The following is a 20,704-nucleotide window of genomic DNA, read 5'->3' on the forward strand; positions in this document are numbered from 1 at the left end:
AAAACTAACAACCATTCTGTTAAATATTCTGTAGCAGCAAGCACGTGTTCTTACCGGTTAGCCGTTGAGCTAACAAAAGAAGCTGATAACTTAGCATCAGAATCAAACCCACACCTTTAAAAATACCTTCAATAAAAGGGTTAAAATGCATGAGCGCGGACGGTGCGTTATGGCCGATCTTTGCTGCAGATATTCTGCTGGCACCAAGATAGCTGAGTTCAACACAAACAAAACTAAACTTCATAAAATGAAAAACGTTTAGATCATTTCAATCTAAATCCCTTCTATATTATTCTGCTCTGCCCAAACGTAACCTCTGACCATGCTGAGGAGTTGTCCGGGTGACGAAGTTTGAAGAAAGTATCCACAGTGAACAATGGTTAGCTACAGCTAACCTCCTTAGCTGCGGAGGGGTTTTGAAGTTGCGGCTCGTTGTGTCCGCCAACCACACTGCACGTTAACATGGTGATGCGGTCTCTGCTGTCTTCCTTACAGACTGGGAGACCACGTCACTGCAGGGGCTTCTCTGGAACACCGTTTGCTTCTGCAGGCCTCAGAGAGAGAGAGTCAGTCAATGCTTATACCTAAATTTACCCCTTTTTATGAATGAATACTGGGTACACAAACAGTTATTCACTCGTACTTAACTGGTGATCTTATGACACTCTTGCATCCAGTTGAAGAGTTATGTCTTTTTGCCAGCAAAGAGACATCAGTGCGCTGCCTCTCCAATCCCGGTCCCGCAAAGAGGAACAGTGGAAGAGGGCGGATGTAGCCACAGCTGTGCTTTTATTTGGGCAGTGGCGTCACAGGAAGTCTGCGGTTATCCCGTTTCCTGTCTTTGCCGGAAGAAGGTTAATGCACTTTATTTTGGAAATTCCAAACGAGTCCGTACCGGAGTTTAGTGTTGAAATCCATGACTGTGGTCCCAACAAAATAAAAAGTACTGTCTAGTACGGGAAATGTTTTTTATGTGCCTCTTCTTTTACATACTATGAATCTAAGAGTTTGTACCTATGTGTCTTTGTCAAGGCTGACAAATGCGTACCCATACCCTAAAAGCTAACAGATGTGCTGTATCTTGGATTGGTTTTTCAACATCTATACTGATTAATAATTACCCTATATCAGACCAAATAGAGGCAATGGAGACTGGAGTTTCAGACGAAGACTTGATTCACATGTAAGTTGTAAAAACAGACTCAAGACATGACTGCAGACTTGTGGTCTGGGGCTCAAGTTTGATATACAATCTTAATCTCATGTAATCAGGAGTTTAAGCAAGTTGGTATGTAGGCTACAGACTGCAGTTTTGACTGCATATTGTACTCAAAAAGCATGCTCCTGTGATGCCAGTGATGTTTAACAAGTGTGGACTGTCATGGTTTACAGAAAGTCAGCTCCAGTTAGCCATAGCTTCATAATAATGACCACACAGATGTCTCTCCAACTTAACTTTGTATTTAATGGCCTTGGGTTGTTTCAAGTCAAAATAAACAGACCTGCAACATTTTCTTGCCAATATTCTAGTTGCATGTCGTTACAAAGTCAATCCTTGTTTAAAGAAAAAGAAAAAAACATACTTTCTGCTCATTGAGTAGATTTAGAACATGGGTTCTAATAATATTTAAACACCTGCATTTTCATAATAATTTAAATCAACTCATGTTGAAAGCTTAACATATAAATTTTTTTTATTGTTTATGTTGAACTGGATCTAAGGACAAATTCTGTACCTTTGTACAATAGTATGTGAGTTGATTCCCTAATCTACAGCCCTGTAGTAGTACTGGCAGTCTAGACAGCATGCAGTAATGTACAAATGTTCAAGACAAATGATTCGTCTTGGACCTAGGAAAGATTATGTGTACATAACTTGTGAGGATCTCTGCATCCACATGTTTGTATTCAACCAAATCAGAAGATGCTGATGTTCCCTTTGCCTCCCGTTTTCACCTGTGTGTCTCAAGATGTGAGGTGAAGAGGCAGATGTAGAGACCAACTGGAATAAGGCTGCAGGTCCTGATCATGTCAGCTCTAGAGTACTAAGGGACTGTGCAGAGCAGCTGTGGGATTCTGCAGCACCTCTTCAACCTTAGCCTGGCCCAGAAGAAGGTTCCATTGTTGTGGAAGACCTCCTGTACCAAAGAAAACTCACCCATCAGTCCTCAATGACTACAAGCCCATTGGTGTGTTGTCTCTGTAGCTTAGCAACAACTGAGTTGATGGCATCGCTTGCAGTGTCAGCAACAGTTAATGGTGTGTAAGAATTATGATTATTGATTAATATTATCAAGAATTATAATTTAGAATCGTAATTTAACAAAATTAATTTCCAAAAATTCAATCCTTACAAATAGAAATCAGAGATGTCCTCTGGGGTTTTGATTATAGGCTCAAAGCTCTTTGATAAGTACAATTAGCTATTCATCATTAGTAATTGATAAATTATTAACCAAAACCACAAACTGTCACTGTTTATTCAACCGTCTCACCAAAGGTGGTGGATCTTCAACCTTATTTTGACAGACAGATCACTCTTGCTCAAAATAAACACCAACACTTTCTCTTTCATCTACGTGAATATTTATTGAATCAACAGCCCTGATACACCTCGCTATTCCGATTCAATAATCTCCACCTAATCAAGCATGCAAAGTTCTACACAAAAGGGGTAAAATAATTAACTAAACAAGATAAAACAGCATTGAGTGTGTATGAAATCAAAACAGCAGTTATGGCAACACAAGACAGAGTATGGTGCTGAATACAGTGAGACACACACCCAGGGTCAAAGCGCGGCGGCTTTCAAAGTCCAACAGCAATCAAAGTTTAATAAAACATGGCATGCACATACAACTTAGAACACATTGGACTATAAGTGGCGATTCTAAATCGCCCTAAAATCCTACTCTGTCCTGCCCAAGCTATTTCTAATAGAAATGAAATGAAACGGATTACTTGTTGTCGGCTTCTGTGATGTTGGAGGAAGAGAGAGGAGGGGGGAGTTGTCGCGCGTCCGCGATTAACTCGTCAGGAGAGCGGTCAGTTTTCATCCTCTGGCCTCCTTTGGCAAAAGGGGAAAATATGACTGACCGTCAGTAGTCAACTGGAACAAGAACAAGGAGACGGCAATTACGTCTCCTTGAAACCTCCGTGGGGTTTTTGGTCACGTGTTGAATTCACGTCTTCGATCGGTAAAGTGAAGTGTCCTGGCCTTCCTATTCCAGGAACTTCTTTCATGAATTTTCTTCTTGTTGGCCAACAGGGGAGAATGAATGAAAGTCCACGTGGGACTTTCTTCTCCAGAATGATGCGCTCCAGTTGCCAGATACCGGTCCGGTTTCCAGCGTGAAAAGCAAAGATGAGGGAGACCTCATATTGTTATATAGTCCACTGTGACATCAGAGCTGCGACGCCCCCTTCCTATCAGCAGGCTATCTTGGGGTACCAAATGTCGATGACGCTGGAAGGCATAGCAGCTCCAGCAGCGTACAAATGGTCCAACATTCAGCAAACAAATGATCCAACACGTAGAACATAAACTGTTGCCAAAATAACACTGGTGATCTCTCTGCGTAAATATTATGGACGAACAGTTACTGCTAACAGTTCAATAACCGGACTGCCAAGACGACACTTCACAGTGACATGTCCTGGATGACATCATCTATTGTTCACAAGTACTGCCAGTCCACCTTTGCATTTGCTGCTCCTTTTTAAATCTCTGTCTGCTTGTATGGTCAGAAAGCCTGGCAGAGAGATACTGGAGTCAGGGATATGATCCTGCAGCCATGTCTCAGTGAAACACATAATACTGCATTCCTCATACTATGGCAGGGTCCTTTGTAGAGAGTTCATCCAACTTGTTTCCAAACGATCTCACATTGCCCATCAGAATCAATGGAGAGAAATGGTTTGAACTTAATTCTTCTCTCTCTTCTCCTTGCGCCTTCTCCGCCTACCTTTCAATTCACCAGGGATTTTGGGTTGTAGTTGAAGTATTATTTGAGCTTTTGAGGTTTTAATCAGCTGCTCCCGGTTGTAAAAGCAAAAAAACAAACAAAAAAAAAAAAAAAAAACAGCCAGTTGCCATGGTGACGCATAATGACAAATGTCCAAAAGTAAAAAGCAAAAATTCTTCCAGCTGCACAGTATTCTTTCCCGGAGAGCATAATCATCTAAAAAAAAGTATATTTTTTCCACCACAAGAGGAACTTGAGTTGTAAAAAATTGTTAATCAGAATGAAAAGTAACAAAGCCATTTCAACCTGCTGCCACCTTGGGTGGCACAAATAAAAAAATTCAAAATTTTCCTTTAGAACAGCACCAACTGTTTCCTTGGTATTACTTAGAATAAGGTAAGATACATGTGATAAAAGACAAAGGACTTTGCAAAAGTTTCATTGCTAACTGCATGCTTGGAAATTTCAGGCAACTGAGGTTTATGTGTGCTAGTTCTTCATCATTTTCTCATGTGATAAAACATTGTCAGGTGGTCAGGGGACAAATACCTGAAAAAGATATGTCGGTGGATAAGTCACTCAAATACTGTATACTCTTTCTAGAAAATAGGGCTATTTCCCTATTTTGGCCTGTATAAAGACACAACAACTATAACCAAACCTGCTATTTAATCCATTCATGTTTATCACTATTTATGAAATGGTATATAAATTATTCCAATTTGGGTGTTATCAGTTCTAAATGTCAGTAGATGTAGATGTCTTTTTAATGTTTAACTTTTTCTCTTTTTTTCTTTTTCTCTTTCACCTGTGCTTATTTCCAGTATGTGGTTGTGAACTTGCCCAAGGAGGCTTTTTTGTGCGCCAGGGTGAATACATCTGTACTCTGGACTACCAGCGGCTGTATGGGACTCGCTGCTTCAGCTGCCAGGACTTCATTGAGGGGGAGGTGGTGTCAGCACTAGGGAAGACCTACCATCCCCGCTGTTTCGTCTGCGTCTTATGCAAGTAAGAACAAGAATCCTGGGAAATAGAATTTAAAAGAAATAATCTAAAAAGTGCCGAAATGCGGAAAATGGCCGCACCCCTGATATTAGGTCTACCTTCCTGAAACATTCAACAATTCACACTTTGTGTCAACCCCTCTCTCCGGGAATTAAGGCTTCCTCCCACAGTCCAAAGACCTTAGGTGTGTGAATGAGTGTGGGCACGGTTGTTTGTGTGTTGCCCTGCAATGGACTGACGACCTGTCCAGGGTGTTCCCCACCTCCTGCCCATAGACTGCTGGAGATAGGCACTAGCTTCCCCACGACCCACTATGGAAGAAGTAGTATAGAAAATGACTGACTGATGATGACGGTTGTTTTATTTCTTTCTTGTATGACCCATTTTTATCCCATATGTTTTTACTATCCATCTTTAAGATCCCCTTTATCACCTTCCTGATCCTTCCTTCTGATCCTTCCTGCCCACAGCATCTACAACAGCTCTTTGAGGAAACCTGCATAATGAGCTACGACAACATTTAATTTCCCTTTTGGATTAATAAAGGATTTTTGAATTGAATTAAATTTGATTTGAATCACACTCATTATCCTCATATCTCAGCATGACCCATTTTCATATCACTCAATGTTCTTGTTCTTTTGTAGGAATGCATTCAGACGTTTTTGATTCTTCACTCTCTTTCCCTTAACATGCTGTGCCTTGGCCCCTGCCAATGAAATCCTTAATACAAATTAGTGTGTGTTGTTAGAAAGAAGCAAGACTGTCATAATGGTTTTTAACAGATTTGACCCACATGCAGAAAGCAATTCAGGAGACAAAGTTTTACGGTAAAGTGTTTATTTACAGTGTAGTGGTGTGGGCAGGGAAAGTGGAACCGGGAAACCAACTGTAAAATAAACAGGATGGTAAGCAGGGAATACTCAGGGTCAAAAACTAAAGAATAATTATTTAGCCTTAATGGGTTGATGGAAAGATCCGCCAGAAGGTGAGAAGCAGAGAGACCAAATAGTTGTTTACCCGTGAGACAGATTATGGTGGAATAATAGTGTGCCAGAATGATAAGCAGGTCCTGGGTCTTCAGAAGTAGGTGCGGTGGAAGGAGGAGGGTGGACAGGGTTCTTGAATGGTATACAAGGAGCAAAGAATACAGGAGGCTGCCAACCAGTGAAGTCCAAGAGGTTTGAGTCTTTGTTCATGGAGCTTGATAGCTTCTTTCCAGAAGTGGTAAATCAAGGCAGAGTTCCACACGCAAGACAAGGTCAGGTTCTGGTAATGCTGCAAGGTAACAAATACAAATTGCTAAGAGTCAAGGCAAGGAACAAGACAAGGTAATGTGGCTTGAGCTGTGCCACTAAGGGACAACACTCTGGCAGTGAGTTGCTTGCAGCCTCCTCCTAATATACTCCTCAGCAGGTAATCAAGGGAATGATGAACACCTGTCACCTCTCCTCCAGGTTCCACGCCATCTAGGGGCTAAGCACAGTAACAGCACCAAACAAACAGACAAAGCACAGATCCTGACAAAGACATCCACTGAAAGAACTCAGAAATGTTCTTAACTGCAGAGTCACTTCTTACTTATCCCTTAACACCGACAGGGTTATTTTGGTTTTTTATAAATTTGTTCTACAATCACAAATATTGGCTGATCTACCGGTGAGGTCAGAACCACCTCGAGCTGGACCAGCTCAAGACTGTAAGGATGACGGTGGACGTCTGGAGAACTCCCTGACAATGCATCCCCTCCCTATCCTCAACAACACTGTGTCTACTGCGGATCACTTCCAGTTCATAGGAACCAGCCTTTCTTAGGACCTGAGATGGTCCTCACTCATAGACACTTTTTGTAAGAAGGTCCAGCAGAGACTGTGCTTCTTACGGCAACTCAAGAAGTATAACCTTCCACAGGTGCTGCTGGGCATCTCCTACAATGCCATCATTCACCATGTTTTCTGTGAGTTTGCTCATCCACAAAACAGGACTGCTGCAAATTGCAACGAACAATCTGGTATGCAGAGAGGATCATCAAGCTTGCCTTCCTTCCATCCAGTACTGGTACAGGTCTAGGGTCAGGAAAAGGGCAGCTAACATCTCAAACATCCTGGACCCAAACTGGTTTAACTTTTATCTTCAGGTTGGCGCTACAGATCTCTGTTTGCAAAAACCAGCCACCAGCGCAACAGTTCCTTCCCCGGCTATCTCTCTGATGAACACAATAAATACCTTACAGCCTGAGTAGTCAGCTGCTCTACTTTGAAACAAAGTAAGCACATTGCACTATCCCAACCTGCCTTATCTTTTTTTTTCCTATTTTATATATGTATAGATATATATCAATATATCAATATCAATATGACCTTCTTGCTGCAAGGCTATCAACTTCGCCACCGTGCAGCTGTACATACAAACATAAAGTTGGATGTACATACGCATACATATACATAGGATTCCCTTTATCTTTTATTTTTTTTCTTCTAAAGTTCATATATTTATACTTACTGTGTACTTATTTTGCATTTCTGTATATTTAATGAGCACTTGAAACCAAAGTCAAATTCCTTGTTTGTGCACACAATCTTGGCCAATAGGGCTTATTCTCATAACAAGGCACTATGTCCATGTTTCTCAGTCGTCCTTATGTTTCCTCACAGTGAACAATCTTCTGCCCTGGAGTGCATGTTGTTGATTCCAGTGCTACCCCTCAGACCTAGGATAGTAACAGGAGCCTCTCTGTGGCAGGCATTTTAAATATGAGGTCAGTCAGTGTGGCCATTAGCCCTCTACCCATAGCTACTGAAGGGATAAAAGTGGCTTGAATATGCAGGGCATATTTTTCACGCTCCTCCTATCAAACTTATCGCTCTGCTGAACCTGACATCAGAATGTTCCAATGTGGCATTTGAGGTTTGCAATGTGATAGTCCCGTGCTTTATTTTTAAACAACTACCCTTTTTGTGGAGGCAAAACACTCACATGTATTGTGAGGGATATAAAATAGAGTTAGAAATGAACTGCTGCTTGTGTGTAGGCGTCAGGCTCAACTGTGTGTCTGTGATAATGGTAAGAGTCTAATAATCATCAATAATTCAGTTGTTTATTTTCATTGAGATTCTTTTTTTCATAATTCATTAGTTTTGAGCGAAAGTCTTGAATCAGCCGTCATCCTCTTCATTAATTTTTTTTAATTATTACAATTGAGAATATGGAATATGCAGCAACTTGCAAAATATTCATATGCCTTAACCTTTTCACATTTTGTCACGTTCTAGCAACAAACTTCCATTTTATTCAGATTCTGTGTGAAGTAGAAGAAAATTTTCAAGTCTTGCCTATGTATGTACTTTGACTAGGCATTCTAACATGAATATATTTTGATCTAAACCATCTCATTGTAGCTCTCATTGTATGGTTAGGGTCACGGTCCTCCTAGAAGGTAAACCACCATCCCAGTCTCAAATTGTTTGATACCTCCAATATAGTGTTTTGCCTTTTGGCCATAAATGTCAGTTATTTTCTTCTGTTAGGAGAACATGTTTTTCCTCATGTTTGTTGCTTGTTGAAAATTGCAATCAGGACCGCATTTGGCTTTCTTGTTGCTACTTTTCCATAAAGGGCATGTTTGTAGATCACATGACTAATAGTTTGCCTGTGGACAGATTCTTTTACGGAGCTGTGGACCTCTGCAAATCCTCCTGAGTGACTGTGGGCTTCTCCACTGGGATTATTAGAGTAAAGCATGCCAAATACAAGTGCACATAGCTTTCAGATTGTCATTGACTTTGTATTGGGTTGTCATGAATAATTTTATTAAAGCAAATTGAAAAGTATATGAATACTTATAATACTATATGAGGCTTCTTCAGGTGCTAAGATGTAAACTGCAGTATACATTATTAGACACTATATGCAAGAAAAATACATCCAAAGTCTTCTCTACTGTTTCTAAATGATTAACCCATAATATCAGCCTTTCACAGCCCGCCTGCAGTTATTCCCCAGGATCTGACAGCGTAACTGCAGCACTAGTGTCACATATCTGAGCTGTAGGAATCTGCACATGGCAGCCAGTTGGAGCCTGTCAGTTCTCAGAATATGGAAGACACCAGCTTCAAACTAGCCAAGGTTCCACTGGTTGTTCTAACCCAGCTGGAGGCAAATGAAGACCCAACATGGTCGTCCCATGTGTGAACAGCAGCTTTCTTATTTTTTGATAGTTTTTTAGCTAAATATTCAGTCTATCTACGCCAGCTTAATCCTTGCAAGTTTGGGAGGGAGCTTCTCCCATGTAATTATGAATCAATATTTTTTTCACATCTTCCCATTTACTGACACTGAAGGGGACAGAGATTCATCCACCAATCCTTCAACACACCAGTTTTAATTCCTTTCAATGCAAGGAGCTCTGTCATTCACAGCAGAGCGGCTGGTTCTCCTCATCCAAAGTAGACAGTTGAGGTTGTTCAAGCATTTGTTTACCCATTTGTATCCCATAGGTTTTCTGTGGGATTCAGGTCTGGGGAAAATGCAGGCCACCCAATTTGGTGTACCCCAGCTGCCACTTAATAATGTTGCAACCTCTATAAACTGGAGCATTATCGTCTATGAAGATGAGATCAGGCCTGTTTTGCTCATGCAAAGGGCACAGTGACTGGACTGAATGTTATTCAGGTAGCATGGGCTTGTCACTGTACCAGTTACAAAGTGTATGGCAGTTCTGTATTGATTTGTCATGCTCTAACACTACCACCACCAAAGGCTCGTCTAGTCAAAAAATGGCTGATGCATAGCACTCTCCAACATCTATGACAGCCATCATTTCTGCTCAACCTAAATTGACTTTCATCAGAGCACAGTACTGAAGCCCACTGGTCCCCCATCCAGCATAAAGGGTCGCTGGCCCATGTAAGACGATGATGCCTATGCCTGATGGTGTGGTCAGATAAACTTTCTGGTTATCTAGGACACAGACCACGCTGATGTAAATTGTTTCTAATGGTCCTATCTGACACTTGGGTGCCTTTCACCCTGCCTAAATGTGCCCGGAGTTGAGTGGCATTCATCATCCGGTACAGCAGGGCAATGTTCACAATGTAGGGGTCATTAGTGTGGAATGTGGCCAAAGGACGTCCACTTCTATGCCTTTCTGTGACTGTTCCAATCTGTCTGTATCTCTGTTGCAACCTGGTGGTGACACTATAAACTCTAAGCACAGAGAACATCCTGTTTGAAACCTCGCAATGGCAAGAAACTGTTGATCAATTGTTAGATGTTGTTTTGGTCTCATAATGTCAAAATACGAACAGCAGAATGAAGAGGACTGTTTAAATACTATTATTGATTGAACCACTAACCTCTCTCCCTTTGAGGTCAACATCCTGAAGGCAAGGTTCATGAAGTGTGTACATGACAGCCAAGTGACTTATTATCTACCTAATTACCTAATTATCCACCTCATTGGGCAGACCAGTGGGCTAAAGCCAAGGGTGGAAGTGGACAAAAAATTTATTTTTGTTTAATTTGACTCTCGTTTGTTTTGTTTATTATTTAACCTGTATTAGTTAATAGTGGGGCTGCACGGTGGGGCTGCACACTTGATAGCACTGTTTCCTTACAACAAGAAGGTCCTTGGTTCGATTCCAGGCAGGGGGTCTTTCTGCATGGAGTTTGCATGTACTCCCTCTGCATGTGTCGGTTCTCTCAGAGTACTTCGGATTAAAAAAACATCACTGTTAGGTTAAGATCTTCTTACATGATGGCGCCGCAGATGGTCGCCTCGGCGTGTTGGTGCGCATTGTTTTGTTTTGTTTTTTGCTTTAAAACGGTCTTCTGTGATGGTACCCGGAGCTCTCTCACCAGAGAAGAACTCATGAACATCAGGGCTACTACACCAGAGGAGTTATTTCCCACTTTTCTGCCTACTGCTCTGGAATTTTTGGACATTCTGGTCAAAGGTGCGCTCACCTTTGTTCACGCGGTGAAACGCCGGAAGAGAGGGAAACGGGCTGGGGTGCTGGTACGTCTTCGCCAGCGTGGACTACGAACACCGTTACCTGGAATATTTCTCTCTAACGTGCGCTCACTTCCCAACAAAATGGAGGAACTACAACTGTTGTTGGGGAAAAACAGGGACTTTTATTCATCGGCAGTTTTGTGCTTCACGGAGACGTGGCTGTGTGGATTAATACCGGACTCTGCGCTGCAGCTGGCAGGATTCCAGCTCTACAGAGCGGACAGAGACACGGAACTCTCCGGCAAAGCGAAAGGTGGAGGAATCTGTTTTTACCTCAACAGTGGTTGGTGCAACGACGTGACAGTGATTCAGCAGCACTGTTCTCCAGACCTGGAAGCCTTCATCTTAAACTGTAAGCCTTTCTATTCCCCCCGTGAGTTCGCTTCGTTCATCCTGGTCGGTGTTTACATCCCGCCGCAAGCTAACGTGCAGGTCGCACAGCGCATGCTCGCCGACCAGATACTGAGTGTGGAGCGGACCAACCCGGACTCCTTAGTTATCGTCGTTGGCGACTTTAACAAAGGTAATCTCACCCACGAACTCCCCAAATACAGACAGTTTATAAAATGTCCGACCAGAGAGGACAACATTCTGGATCACTGTTACACCACCATCAGAGACGCTTATCACGCCGTCCCACGTGCTGCACTGGGCCAATCCGACCACATCATGGTCCACCTGATTCCTGCATACAGGCAGAAACTAAAGCTCTGCAAACCTGTTGTGAGGACGACAAGGAAGTGGAGCAGTGAGGCTGTGGAGAATCTCCAGGCGTGTTTAGGCTGTACAGACTGGGATGTGTTCAGGACTACTACCAACAGTCTGGACGAGTACACAGAGGCTGTGACTTCCTACATCAGCTTCTGTGAGGACAGCTGTGTACCATCATACACCAGGGTGAGTTACAACAACGACAAACCCTGGTTCACAGCTAAACTCAGAAGGTTAAGACTGGATAAGGAAAAGGCCTTCAGGAGTGGGGACAAAGACATATACAGAGAGGCAAAGTACAAGTTTGGCAAGGCAGTGAAAGAGGCCAAACGACTGTACTCTGAGAAGCTCCAAAACCAGTTCTCAGCCAACGACTCTGCGTCTGTCTGGAAAGGGCTCAAGCAAATCACCAACTACAAGCCGAAAGCCCCCCACTCCATCAACGACCGACGCCTCGCCAACGACCTGAACGAGTTCTACTGCCGCTTTGAAAGACAAAGGGACAGTCCTGCAACCATCTCCCACGACGCCCCCCAACAGCTGCAGCCACAATCCACCACCCCCATCTCTCCAACCTCAAGAGGGGCCTTGGCACCTCCAACCCCCACCCTGAAGTTCCCCCCCACCAGCCCCCTACCCACGCCGAGGACGGCTCTTTCCATCCAGGAGAGGGACGTCAACAAACTCTTCAGGAGACAGAACCCCCGGAAAGCTGCTGGTCCGGATTCTGTCTCACCAGCCAGCCTGAAGCACTGCGCTGATCAGCTGTCTCCAGTCTTCACAGACATTTTTAACACCTCACTGGAGACATGTCATGTGCCAGCCTGCTTCAAGTCCTCCACCATCGTCCCTGTTCCCAAGAAGCCAAGGACCACAGGGCTTAATGACTTCAGACCCGTCGCCCTGACCTCTGTGGTGATGAAGTCCTTTGAGCGCCTTGTGCTCTCACACCTAAAAGACATCACTGACCCCCTCCTTGACCCCCTGCAGTTTGCCTACAGAGCCAACAGGTCTGTAGATGATGCAGTCAACCTAGCCCTTCACTTCATCCTCCGGCACCTGGACTCCACAGGAACCTACGCCAGGATCCTGTTTGTGGATTTCAGCTCTGCCTTCAACACCATCGTCCCAGTTCTGCTACAGGAGAAGCTCTCCCAGCTGAGTGTGCCCGACTCCACCTGCAGGTGGATCACTGACTTCCTGTCTGACAGGAAGCAGCGCGTGAGGCTGGGGAAGCACGTCTCTGACTCCCTGACCATCAGCACCGGTTCCCCCCAAGGCTGTGTTCTCTCTCCTCTGCTCTTCTCCCTGTACACCAACAGCTGCACCTCCAGTCACCAGTCTGTCAAGCTTCTGAAGTTTGCGGACGACACCACCCTGATCGGACTCATCTCTGATGGTGATGAGTCTGCGTACAGATGGGAGGTGGACCATCTGTTGGACTGGTGCAGCCAGAACAACCTTGAGCTCAACGCTCTAAAGACAGTGGAGATGGTTGTGAACTTCAGGCAGAACCCAGCCCCACCTGCCCCCATCACCCTCTGTGACTCCACAATTGACACTGTGGAATCTTTCCGCTTCCTGGGAACCATCATCTCCCAGGATCTCAAGTGGGAGCCAAACATCAGCTCCCTCATCAAGAAAGCCCAGCAGAGGATGTTCTTCCTGCGGCAGCTGAAGAAATTCAACCTGCCAAAGACTATGATGGTGCACTTCTACACAGCCATCATTGAGTCCATCCTCACCTCCTCCATCACCATCTGGTATGCCGCTGCTACAGCCAAGGATAAGGGCAGGCTGCAGCGTGTCATTCGGTCTGCTGAGAAGGTGATTGGCTGCAGTCTACTGTCGCTCCAGGAACTGTACACCTCCAGGACCCTGAAGCGGGCAGGGAAGATTCTGGCTGATCCCTCCCACCCCGGTCACAGACTCTTTGAGACTCTCCCCTCTGGCAGGAGGCTGCGGTCCATCCGGACCAAAACCTCACGCCACAAGAACAGTTTTTTCCCATCTGCCACCAGCCTGGTTAACAAAGCCCGGAAACCACCCTGACACTGTCCCTTTCCCCCACACCCCCCCTTTTTTTGCTGACAGGACACTTGTAACTTGTAACTCTATGTGTTACATTAACGCTCAGCTTGGACTCCTGCTTTACTTGCACTGCTTTACTTGCACAATGATCACCTGCACTGTTGTATGGCTCTTGCATCTTATACTGCTCTATATTTACTCTCACTCACTTAAAACTGTGCACATATATTTATATTATATTGTAGATATGTTTATACTGTTTAATTTGTACTGTATTGCACCGACTACGCCAAAACAAATTCCTTGTATGTCCAAAAACGTACTTGGCAATAAAGCTTTTCTGATTCTGATTCTGATTTGTCTCTCTCAATAGCCCTTAGATGTGAATGGGTGTGTGCATGATTGTTTGTCCTGTGTGTTGCAATGCAATGGACTGGCAACCTGTCCAGGGTATACCCCTCCTCTCACCCGTAGACTGCTGGAGTGTCAGGATCTGCCAGTGTTAGGTTGTTCAGTTTGTGTTTTGATTATTTCCTTCTTCTCACCCAGTGCCAGTGTTGTGTTTTTGTTTTCTTTTGTCGCATGCTCGTCTGTGTTAATTAGTCACTCTCTTTCAGTTCAAATGCATCCATGGTCCCCAGCTGTTTCACATTCTCCTGATTAGCTCATCTCCTGGTTCATTGGTTCATACTCTACTTCCCTCAGTATAAATGGATGGATGGATGGATAGATAGTTACTAGTAAGATGTATGTTGTGTTTGAAAGTAGCAAATGGTATAGTTTTATGTGTAAATGCACTGTTCAGGGGAAACCCCCTAAAGTGAATCAGTGGTAGTGTCTGTGGCTATTTAAGTAGGATTGTAGTGTAATTGAAAGGATTATTGGTTTTGGGTCTTTGAAGAAGCTGCATTTCTGCCTGACTTGCTGATGCTGTGACCTTGGTGCCAGAAATTGCAACTGGAGGGAACCCGTGTAAAAAAATCATTTGAAAATGAAAAGGAAAACATACAGAGCTCTTCTGTGCCGCACAAAGACACAGTGGTTGGAACCAAAGATCTCAAACTTGGACTCAGACCAAAGCACAGATTTCCACTGGTCTGATGTCCATTCCTTGTGTTCTTTAACCCAAACAAGTCTCTTCTGCTTGTTGCCTGTCCTCAGCAGTGGTTTCCTAGCAGCTATTTTACCATGAAGGCCTGATTCACACAGTCTCCACTTAACAGTTGTTCTAGAGATGTGTCTGCTGCTAGAACTCTGTGTGGCATTGACCTGTTCTCTCAGATTAGAGAACAGGTCAGTGCTGAGCTGCTGTTAACCTGCGATTTCTGAGGCTGGTGACTCGGATGAACTTATCGTCCGCAGCAGAGGTGACTCTTGGTCTTCCTTTCCTGGGGCGGTCCTCATCTGAGCCAGTTTCTTTGTAGTGCTTGATGGTTTTTGCGACTGCTCTTGGGGACACTTTCAAAGTTTTCACAATTGTTCGGACTGACTGACTTTCATTTCTTAAAGTAATGTTTGCCACTCGTTTTTCTTTCCTTAGCTGCTTTTTCTTGCCATAATACAAATTCTAACAGTCTATTCAGTAGGACTATCAGCTGTGTACTGTATCCACCTCCTGCACAACACAACTGATGGTCCCAACCCCATTTATAAGGCTTGAAATCCCATTTATTAAACCTGACAGGGCACACCTATGAAGTGACAACCATTTCAGGTGACTACCTCTTCAAGCTCATCTACAGAATGCCAAGAGTGTGCGTAGCAGTAATCAAAGGAAAAGGTGGCTACTTTGAAGAACCTAGAATATAAGACATATTGTCAGTTGTTTCAAATTTTTTTGTTCATTATATAATTCCACATGTGTTAATTCATATTTTTGATGCCTTCAGTGTGAAGCTACAATATTCATAGTCATGAAAATAAAGAAAACTCTTTGAACGAGAAGGTGTGTCTAAACGTTTAGTCTGTACTGTAAAAACTAACCGAGAGGGAACTATACTGTAAAACAAGGCTGGGGAAAGAACAACTAATATTAAGGGAAACGAGCAACTGGGTAAATTATAACAAAAAGGGGTCTAAAGCCAGGATGAAGAAACTATCAAAACTAAGCACAACTTAGGAGTAAATAAACCTAAATAAACTGGTCAATCAAAACAAAAACAAAACCAAAACGTCAAAAATGACAGACCCTAACAGTTTTGAGATAAAATATTGACATCTAATCGCGGTCTGATCTCCCTCTCCTGACGGAGATTTTAGGGGAGTATTTGCACTCCAATGTCTACAGGCCTTTTCTGGCTCTTTCCTTTTGCCAGGTGTCAGATAGCAAGTAAACCAAACCCAGGGTCGATGTGATAAACCCTCCTAGCGGGCAGGGTTGGTTCACATAGTATGTTGTAGGGGTAACTTGACACAGCCTACCTGGAGTTTTGAAACTGAAAATGCAGCGTATGCGCATCCTTACCCCAGAACCTACTCTGAGGGTATTGATTATCTTGTAAGAATTATGATTATTGATTAATTAATATTTATCAAGAATTATAATTTAAAATCATAATTTGAAAAATATTAATTTCTTAACCAAAAATCATTACTTATGAATCTAGGTCAGAGATGTCCTCTAGTGATAATTGCAATTAGTAAATTCTCAGTAATAATTGATAACTATTACTGGATGTCACTTTAATCAACCGCTTCACCGAAGGTGGGGGAACTTTGACCTTATTTTGACAGACAAATCACTCTTGCTCAAAATAAACACAAACGCTTTCTCTTTATTTACGTAAATATTTATTAAATTAACAGCCCTGATACACTTTGCTATTCTGATTCAATTATCTTTACCTAATTAAGCATGCAAAAATTATACACAAAATGGGTAAAATAACTAATCAAATAAGGTAAAACAAAATTGAGTATACATGAGGTCAAACCAGCAGTTATGGCAAAAAAGAGAAAATATGATACTGAGCAAAGCTTTGGGAGCGGCCTCCAACAGGCTGCAGTCATAAAACCCCCAAAGTTGTAGCTCAGTGAAACACAAAGGGTCATAAGACTTTTAGGTGGAAAACACAACGAATCAAGACAAAGGAATAGTGAGTATTCCACCATGAGGTTCTAGCAGTCCAACTTTAAATTCACCTGAGTCTGCGCCCAGGTGTACAAACACAGTTAGACATGCACAGCTTTAAAGCGCAGCGGCTTTCAGAGTCCAACAGCAATCAATGTTTCAATAAAACATTGCATGCACATACAACTTAGAACACATTGGACTATAAGTGGCGATTCTAAATCGCTCTAAAATCCTACTCTATCCTGCCCAAGCTATTTCTAATAGGAAAATTTTGTCTCCCTGGTTACCTGTTAAATCCACGTCTTCGATCAGTAAAGTAAAAACTTGCAAGTCTTCCTATCCTTGCAAGCTTAACTCGTTGAGTTACTCATGAGTTTTGGGCAGTGGGAGAATTAATGAAAACCCATGTGTGAGTTTCTTCTCCAGAAGGATGCGTGCCTCCGTTGCGTGGTAACTGGTCTCGGTTTCCAGCTGGAAAAAACCAAGGGGAGAAGCCTCATATTACTTATATAGTCCACCGTGACATAACAGCTGCGACGCCCCTTCCTATCAGCTGCAATACCTGCTGGGAGTTTTGGTAGCAGACCATACTGGGGTATATAGTAGCAAACAAATGGTCCAACAATCTGTTGTGTGTGCATTATGACCAATTCTTTGTTGTTTGCTTTGTTAGGTTTATTTCTCTGTGCTCATATTGGTGAAGGTCTATTGGAACTCCTCTCTTTATTTTTCTCTTGACAAATGAATTGGCTTTTTGGAGGCTTAAACATATACAAAAACTCATCAAACTTTACCCAAACTTTTCCTCTCTGTGACATTTTTGTATTTTAATGGAATCAAAAAGAAGCGTGGCCAACGGGGCTCTACAGCGCCTACAGGCCCTAAACTGGGGCGCTGTAGCATGGGTAGGTCATGTTAGAAAGACTCTTGCTTGTTACCGGACATACACATTTTACAATGTAGTTGTGTTAAAATAGTTTATGTTGTTGGTTTGAGCCTGGGCGAAGTGTGCCACCTAGTGTTGAGATTTTCCTTGTTTTAGAAGGGTGCCAGTGTTCTCACCCGGAATTGTTATGAACTTGGCGGGGGAGGTTGTGGAGTAGGAGCGATTTTGCTTGGTGGTCTGTCATAATATGACACCATTTATACCCACCCTTCGAAGCTGACATGATTTTAGAAAGCTTTACCGTTAGTGGTCGCACAGGGTCATAGGGTGAAAGAAAGCGGGAACACACTCAGCGCATGCTCTATAGCTGATATAAAAACCACACAGAGGTAGCCCAGATGTCAGTCAAGGGGCAGTTTCAGCACAGCAGTGACAACTTTCAGCATGGCGGCTGCCTACGCTGGTGAGAACCCTGGGTGCTGAGGATCATATTTAAGTGCGTGGATATTTGCAGCTACTACCAACTGTTCCCTTTGTAGTTGTTGTGCGTCATTGACTTATTAAGTTATACTTAGTTGTAACTAATTAATTATTAATCCCCACAAGCGAATTAGTTTAGTGTATTAATGTTTTGTCCTGTGATGTGAAGTGATGTCGATATTTAGACTGTTGTTATTAGCATGCTGCACCTTGCTAACTTTTCATCAGTGTCCATATCCTGTGTAATTGGTGAGGTGCTTTAGGTTTTTATGGCTATCTTGCTGTGCCCTTATTTTTTATTATTTAGGATTTTGTATGGCCTAATAAATATAACGTCTATAAAGTCATTTAACTTAATAGTAAACCATTCAAATGATCTGTTCTGGTAGTTAATAGGCACCTGCACTACGTTTATGAGCAGCAGGTGCCACGGCTGTACTTTGTATCCATTAATTGTTCGTTAGGTGAATTAATATGGTTTTGTTTCTGTTGTGATTTAGACCACATACCCATCTCCACACCCCTCCCTCATTTTCATATATGTACAGCTGATCTAACTGCTAATTAAAGTTTCAAAGAAAATTCCATCTCCAGTTTTTGTCTTGACCAACATCCAGTCACGAGTTCGTGTAATTCATTCCCCAGTTTTACATTATTTTGTTGATCCTCATCTACAGGCCACCTAGGTATATCTTAGAGATTAGAAATTTGGTACACATGTAGATCCCTCCATATCATGAAGAAAGTCTCATGTGTATGCTCTAAAACCAAAAGGATATCGGACATTTTGGGTCAAAGGGTCATTTTTGGCCTTTGACTTTTTGTACATCTCAAACTTTTAACAACTCCTCCTAGGGAATTTGAGCTATCGGCTTCAAATTTTGTCAGTATCCCTTAAGGCATGGGGGATTAAAAGTTATTAAAACCGTGAGTTTTTGAGCATGGTGAAGGGGTGGAGCCAGGCCTCAAACTTTGCCTTCTTGCCATAAAGTGTGATTATCTGCCTTCCTATATTGTTTCCCTCTCAATTAACCAAGAATACTATGTAGTACTTGTGTAAAGTGTAATGTTTTACTTTGGAAGGTCCATGTTGGATCCCATTCACCTATTCAACAATACAATGTCTCCAGTAACAGATAAAAAGATAGTCTAAGCTGGTCTCCAGCAGCAGAGTAACGGCGTTAGTAAATGTGTTACTTTTTCGGTAATGGAGTAATCTAACTAATTACTTTTCTCATTTTCTCAGCGAGCGGCATGCACCCGGGGCCGGCGGACCCCACCACACCCCACGCAACCACACAAACACACCACACACGATAGTCCAGTGAGAAAAATTAAGCAACATCTACAGCTTTTCAGTTACACACTCGAAAATAACTCAGAATACTCTTAAGGTACTGAGGATCAAAAGTTAGAAGTTTAAGCACAGTGTGATCACACAGAACAAAGTGATGTTGAGTCCTACTGGGAACAGTTATTGTTGGCTGGACTGTGTGGGCGTGGTGGCTTGGTAAATTTATATATCTTACCATTTGCATACATTTGCCTCTACACACGAATGGTTAAATTTACTCCAAACTGAATGTGGTTGACCTTTGTCAACCCTGAAACAGCTCTATTTTATTACATTGCGATTTGGATCAATGGCCTCCCCTAGGAAATTTAGAAGGCTAAAGGATAATCTCCCTTACACATCATTGGATCAACACATAATTTTCAGGGCATCATCGTGGACGAATGCTGAGCACTGGCATGGTCTATTGATTACATATCTTTAGCCCTGCCCACAGACAACCAAATGACTGGTTTCTTAGCTGACTGACATTCCCTGACAGGCTGCAGAAGTTTAAAACTTCTTAATAATAAGACATAACAATTTTAGATGACATTTTCAAAGCACAACAGGAAGTCTTTTATCCTTCACCACCAAAGAGGAGGTGACTGCAGCTTCCATCCGGAAGGTCAGATTTCATCCACATTTTGAACACTTTTCACCGGAAAAGAAGTTGGTATATAAAACTTCGTCATATGAAAGCTTGCTCATAGTACCACCTAGTGGCAATGCATGGAATAAACGGCGGGCTCATCAGTAAGGAAGTTCATTGCATTCAGCAAAGAAAAAAAATACAGATTTTTTCTCCTGATCTTGTAATTATGAGAAAAGATCTCATAATTTTGTGATCTTTTCTCATTGCAGCTTCCAATTCGGGAAACCCCTAAAGGGCAATTCCACCTTATTTTTCATAACATTGAGCATCTTTAATATGCTCCAACTCAAAGACTACACTACTTAGACACTTCAGACCTGGACTAGATTGTTCTCCACTAATGGCAGAATCTTATAAACACAAGTTGGGATTTGTGACGGTTTGATTTATAAAAGTTGCTTTTTTGCCATTTGGGCCACATTAGAACTGATCCAGCTCCAACCAACGCAGAGTAATCTGGCGTTCGATGTAGTCAGCACATTTAGCCTCTGACCTGCAGGCTGCAACAACTGCAGAGACTTTGGAAAGATTTTACCAACAAATTATTCATTT

At 42.6% G+C, this 20,704-nt stretch overlaps 1 protein-coding gene across 17 annotated transcripts in view; it reads left to right on the top strand.

The window, feature by feature from the left end:
• The window catches only part of ablim2 (actin binding LIM protein family, member 2), a 332,383-nt gene that overhangs the window by 94,781 nt on the left and 216,898 nt on the right, over positions 1-20,704 (top strand). For 16 of the 17 annotated variants that reach the window (XR_007041374.1, XR_007041375.1, XM_047385748.1 and 13 more), the window contains one exon: positions 4,790-4,973. Coding sequence is in view for 15 of the 17 variants with exons in the window: in XM_047385748.1 (XP_047241704.1) it covers positions 4,790-4,973 (184 nt within the window). In the remaining 2 variants the exon portion in view is untranslated. Of the gene's footprint in view, positions 1-4,789; positions 4,974-20,704 lie in introns of those variants that run through there. The other variant, XM_047385761.1, reaches the window with a different exon arrangement.

The sequence above is a fragment of the Girardinichthys multiradiatus genome, chromosome 14, assembly GCF_021462225.1.
Source record: "Girardinichthys multiradiatus isolate DD_20200921_A chromosome 14, DD_fGirMul_XY1, whole genome shotgun sequence".
Taxonomy (NCBI): Eukaryota; Metazoa; Chordata; class Actinopteri; order Cyprinodontiformes; family Goodeidae; genus Girardinichthys; species Girardinichthys multiradiatus.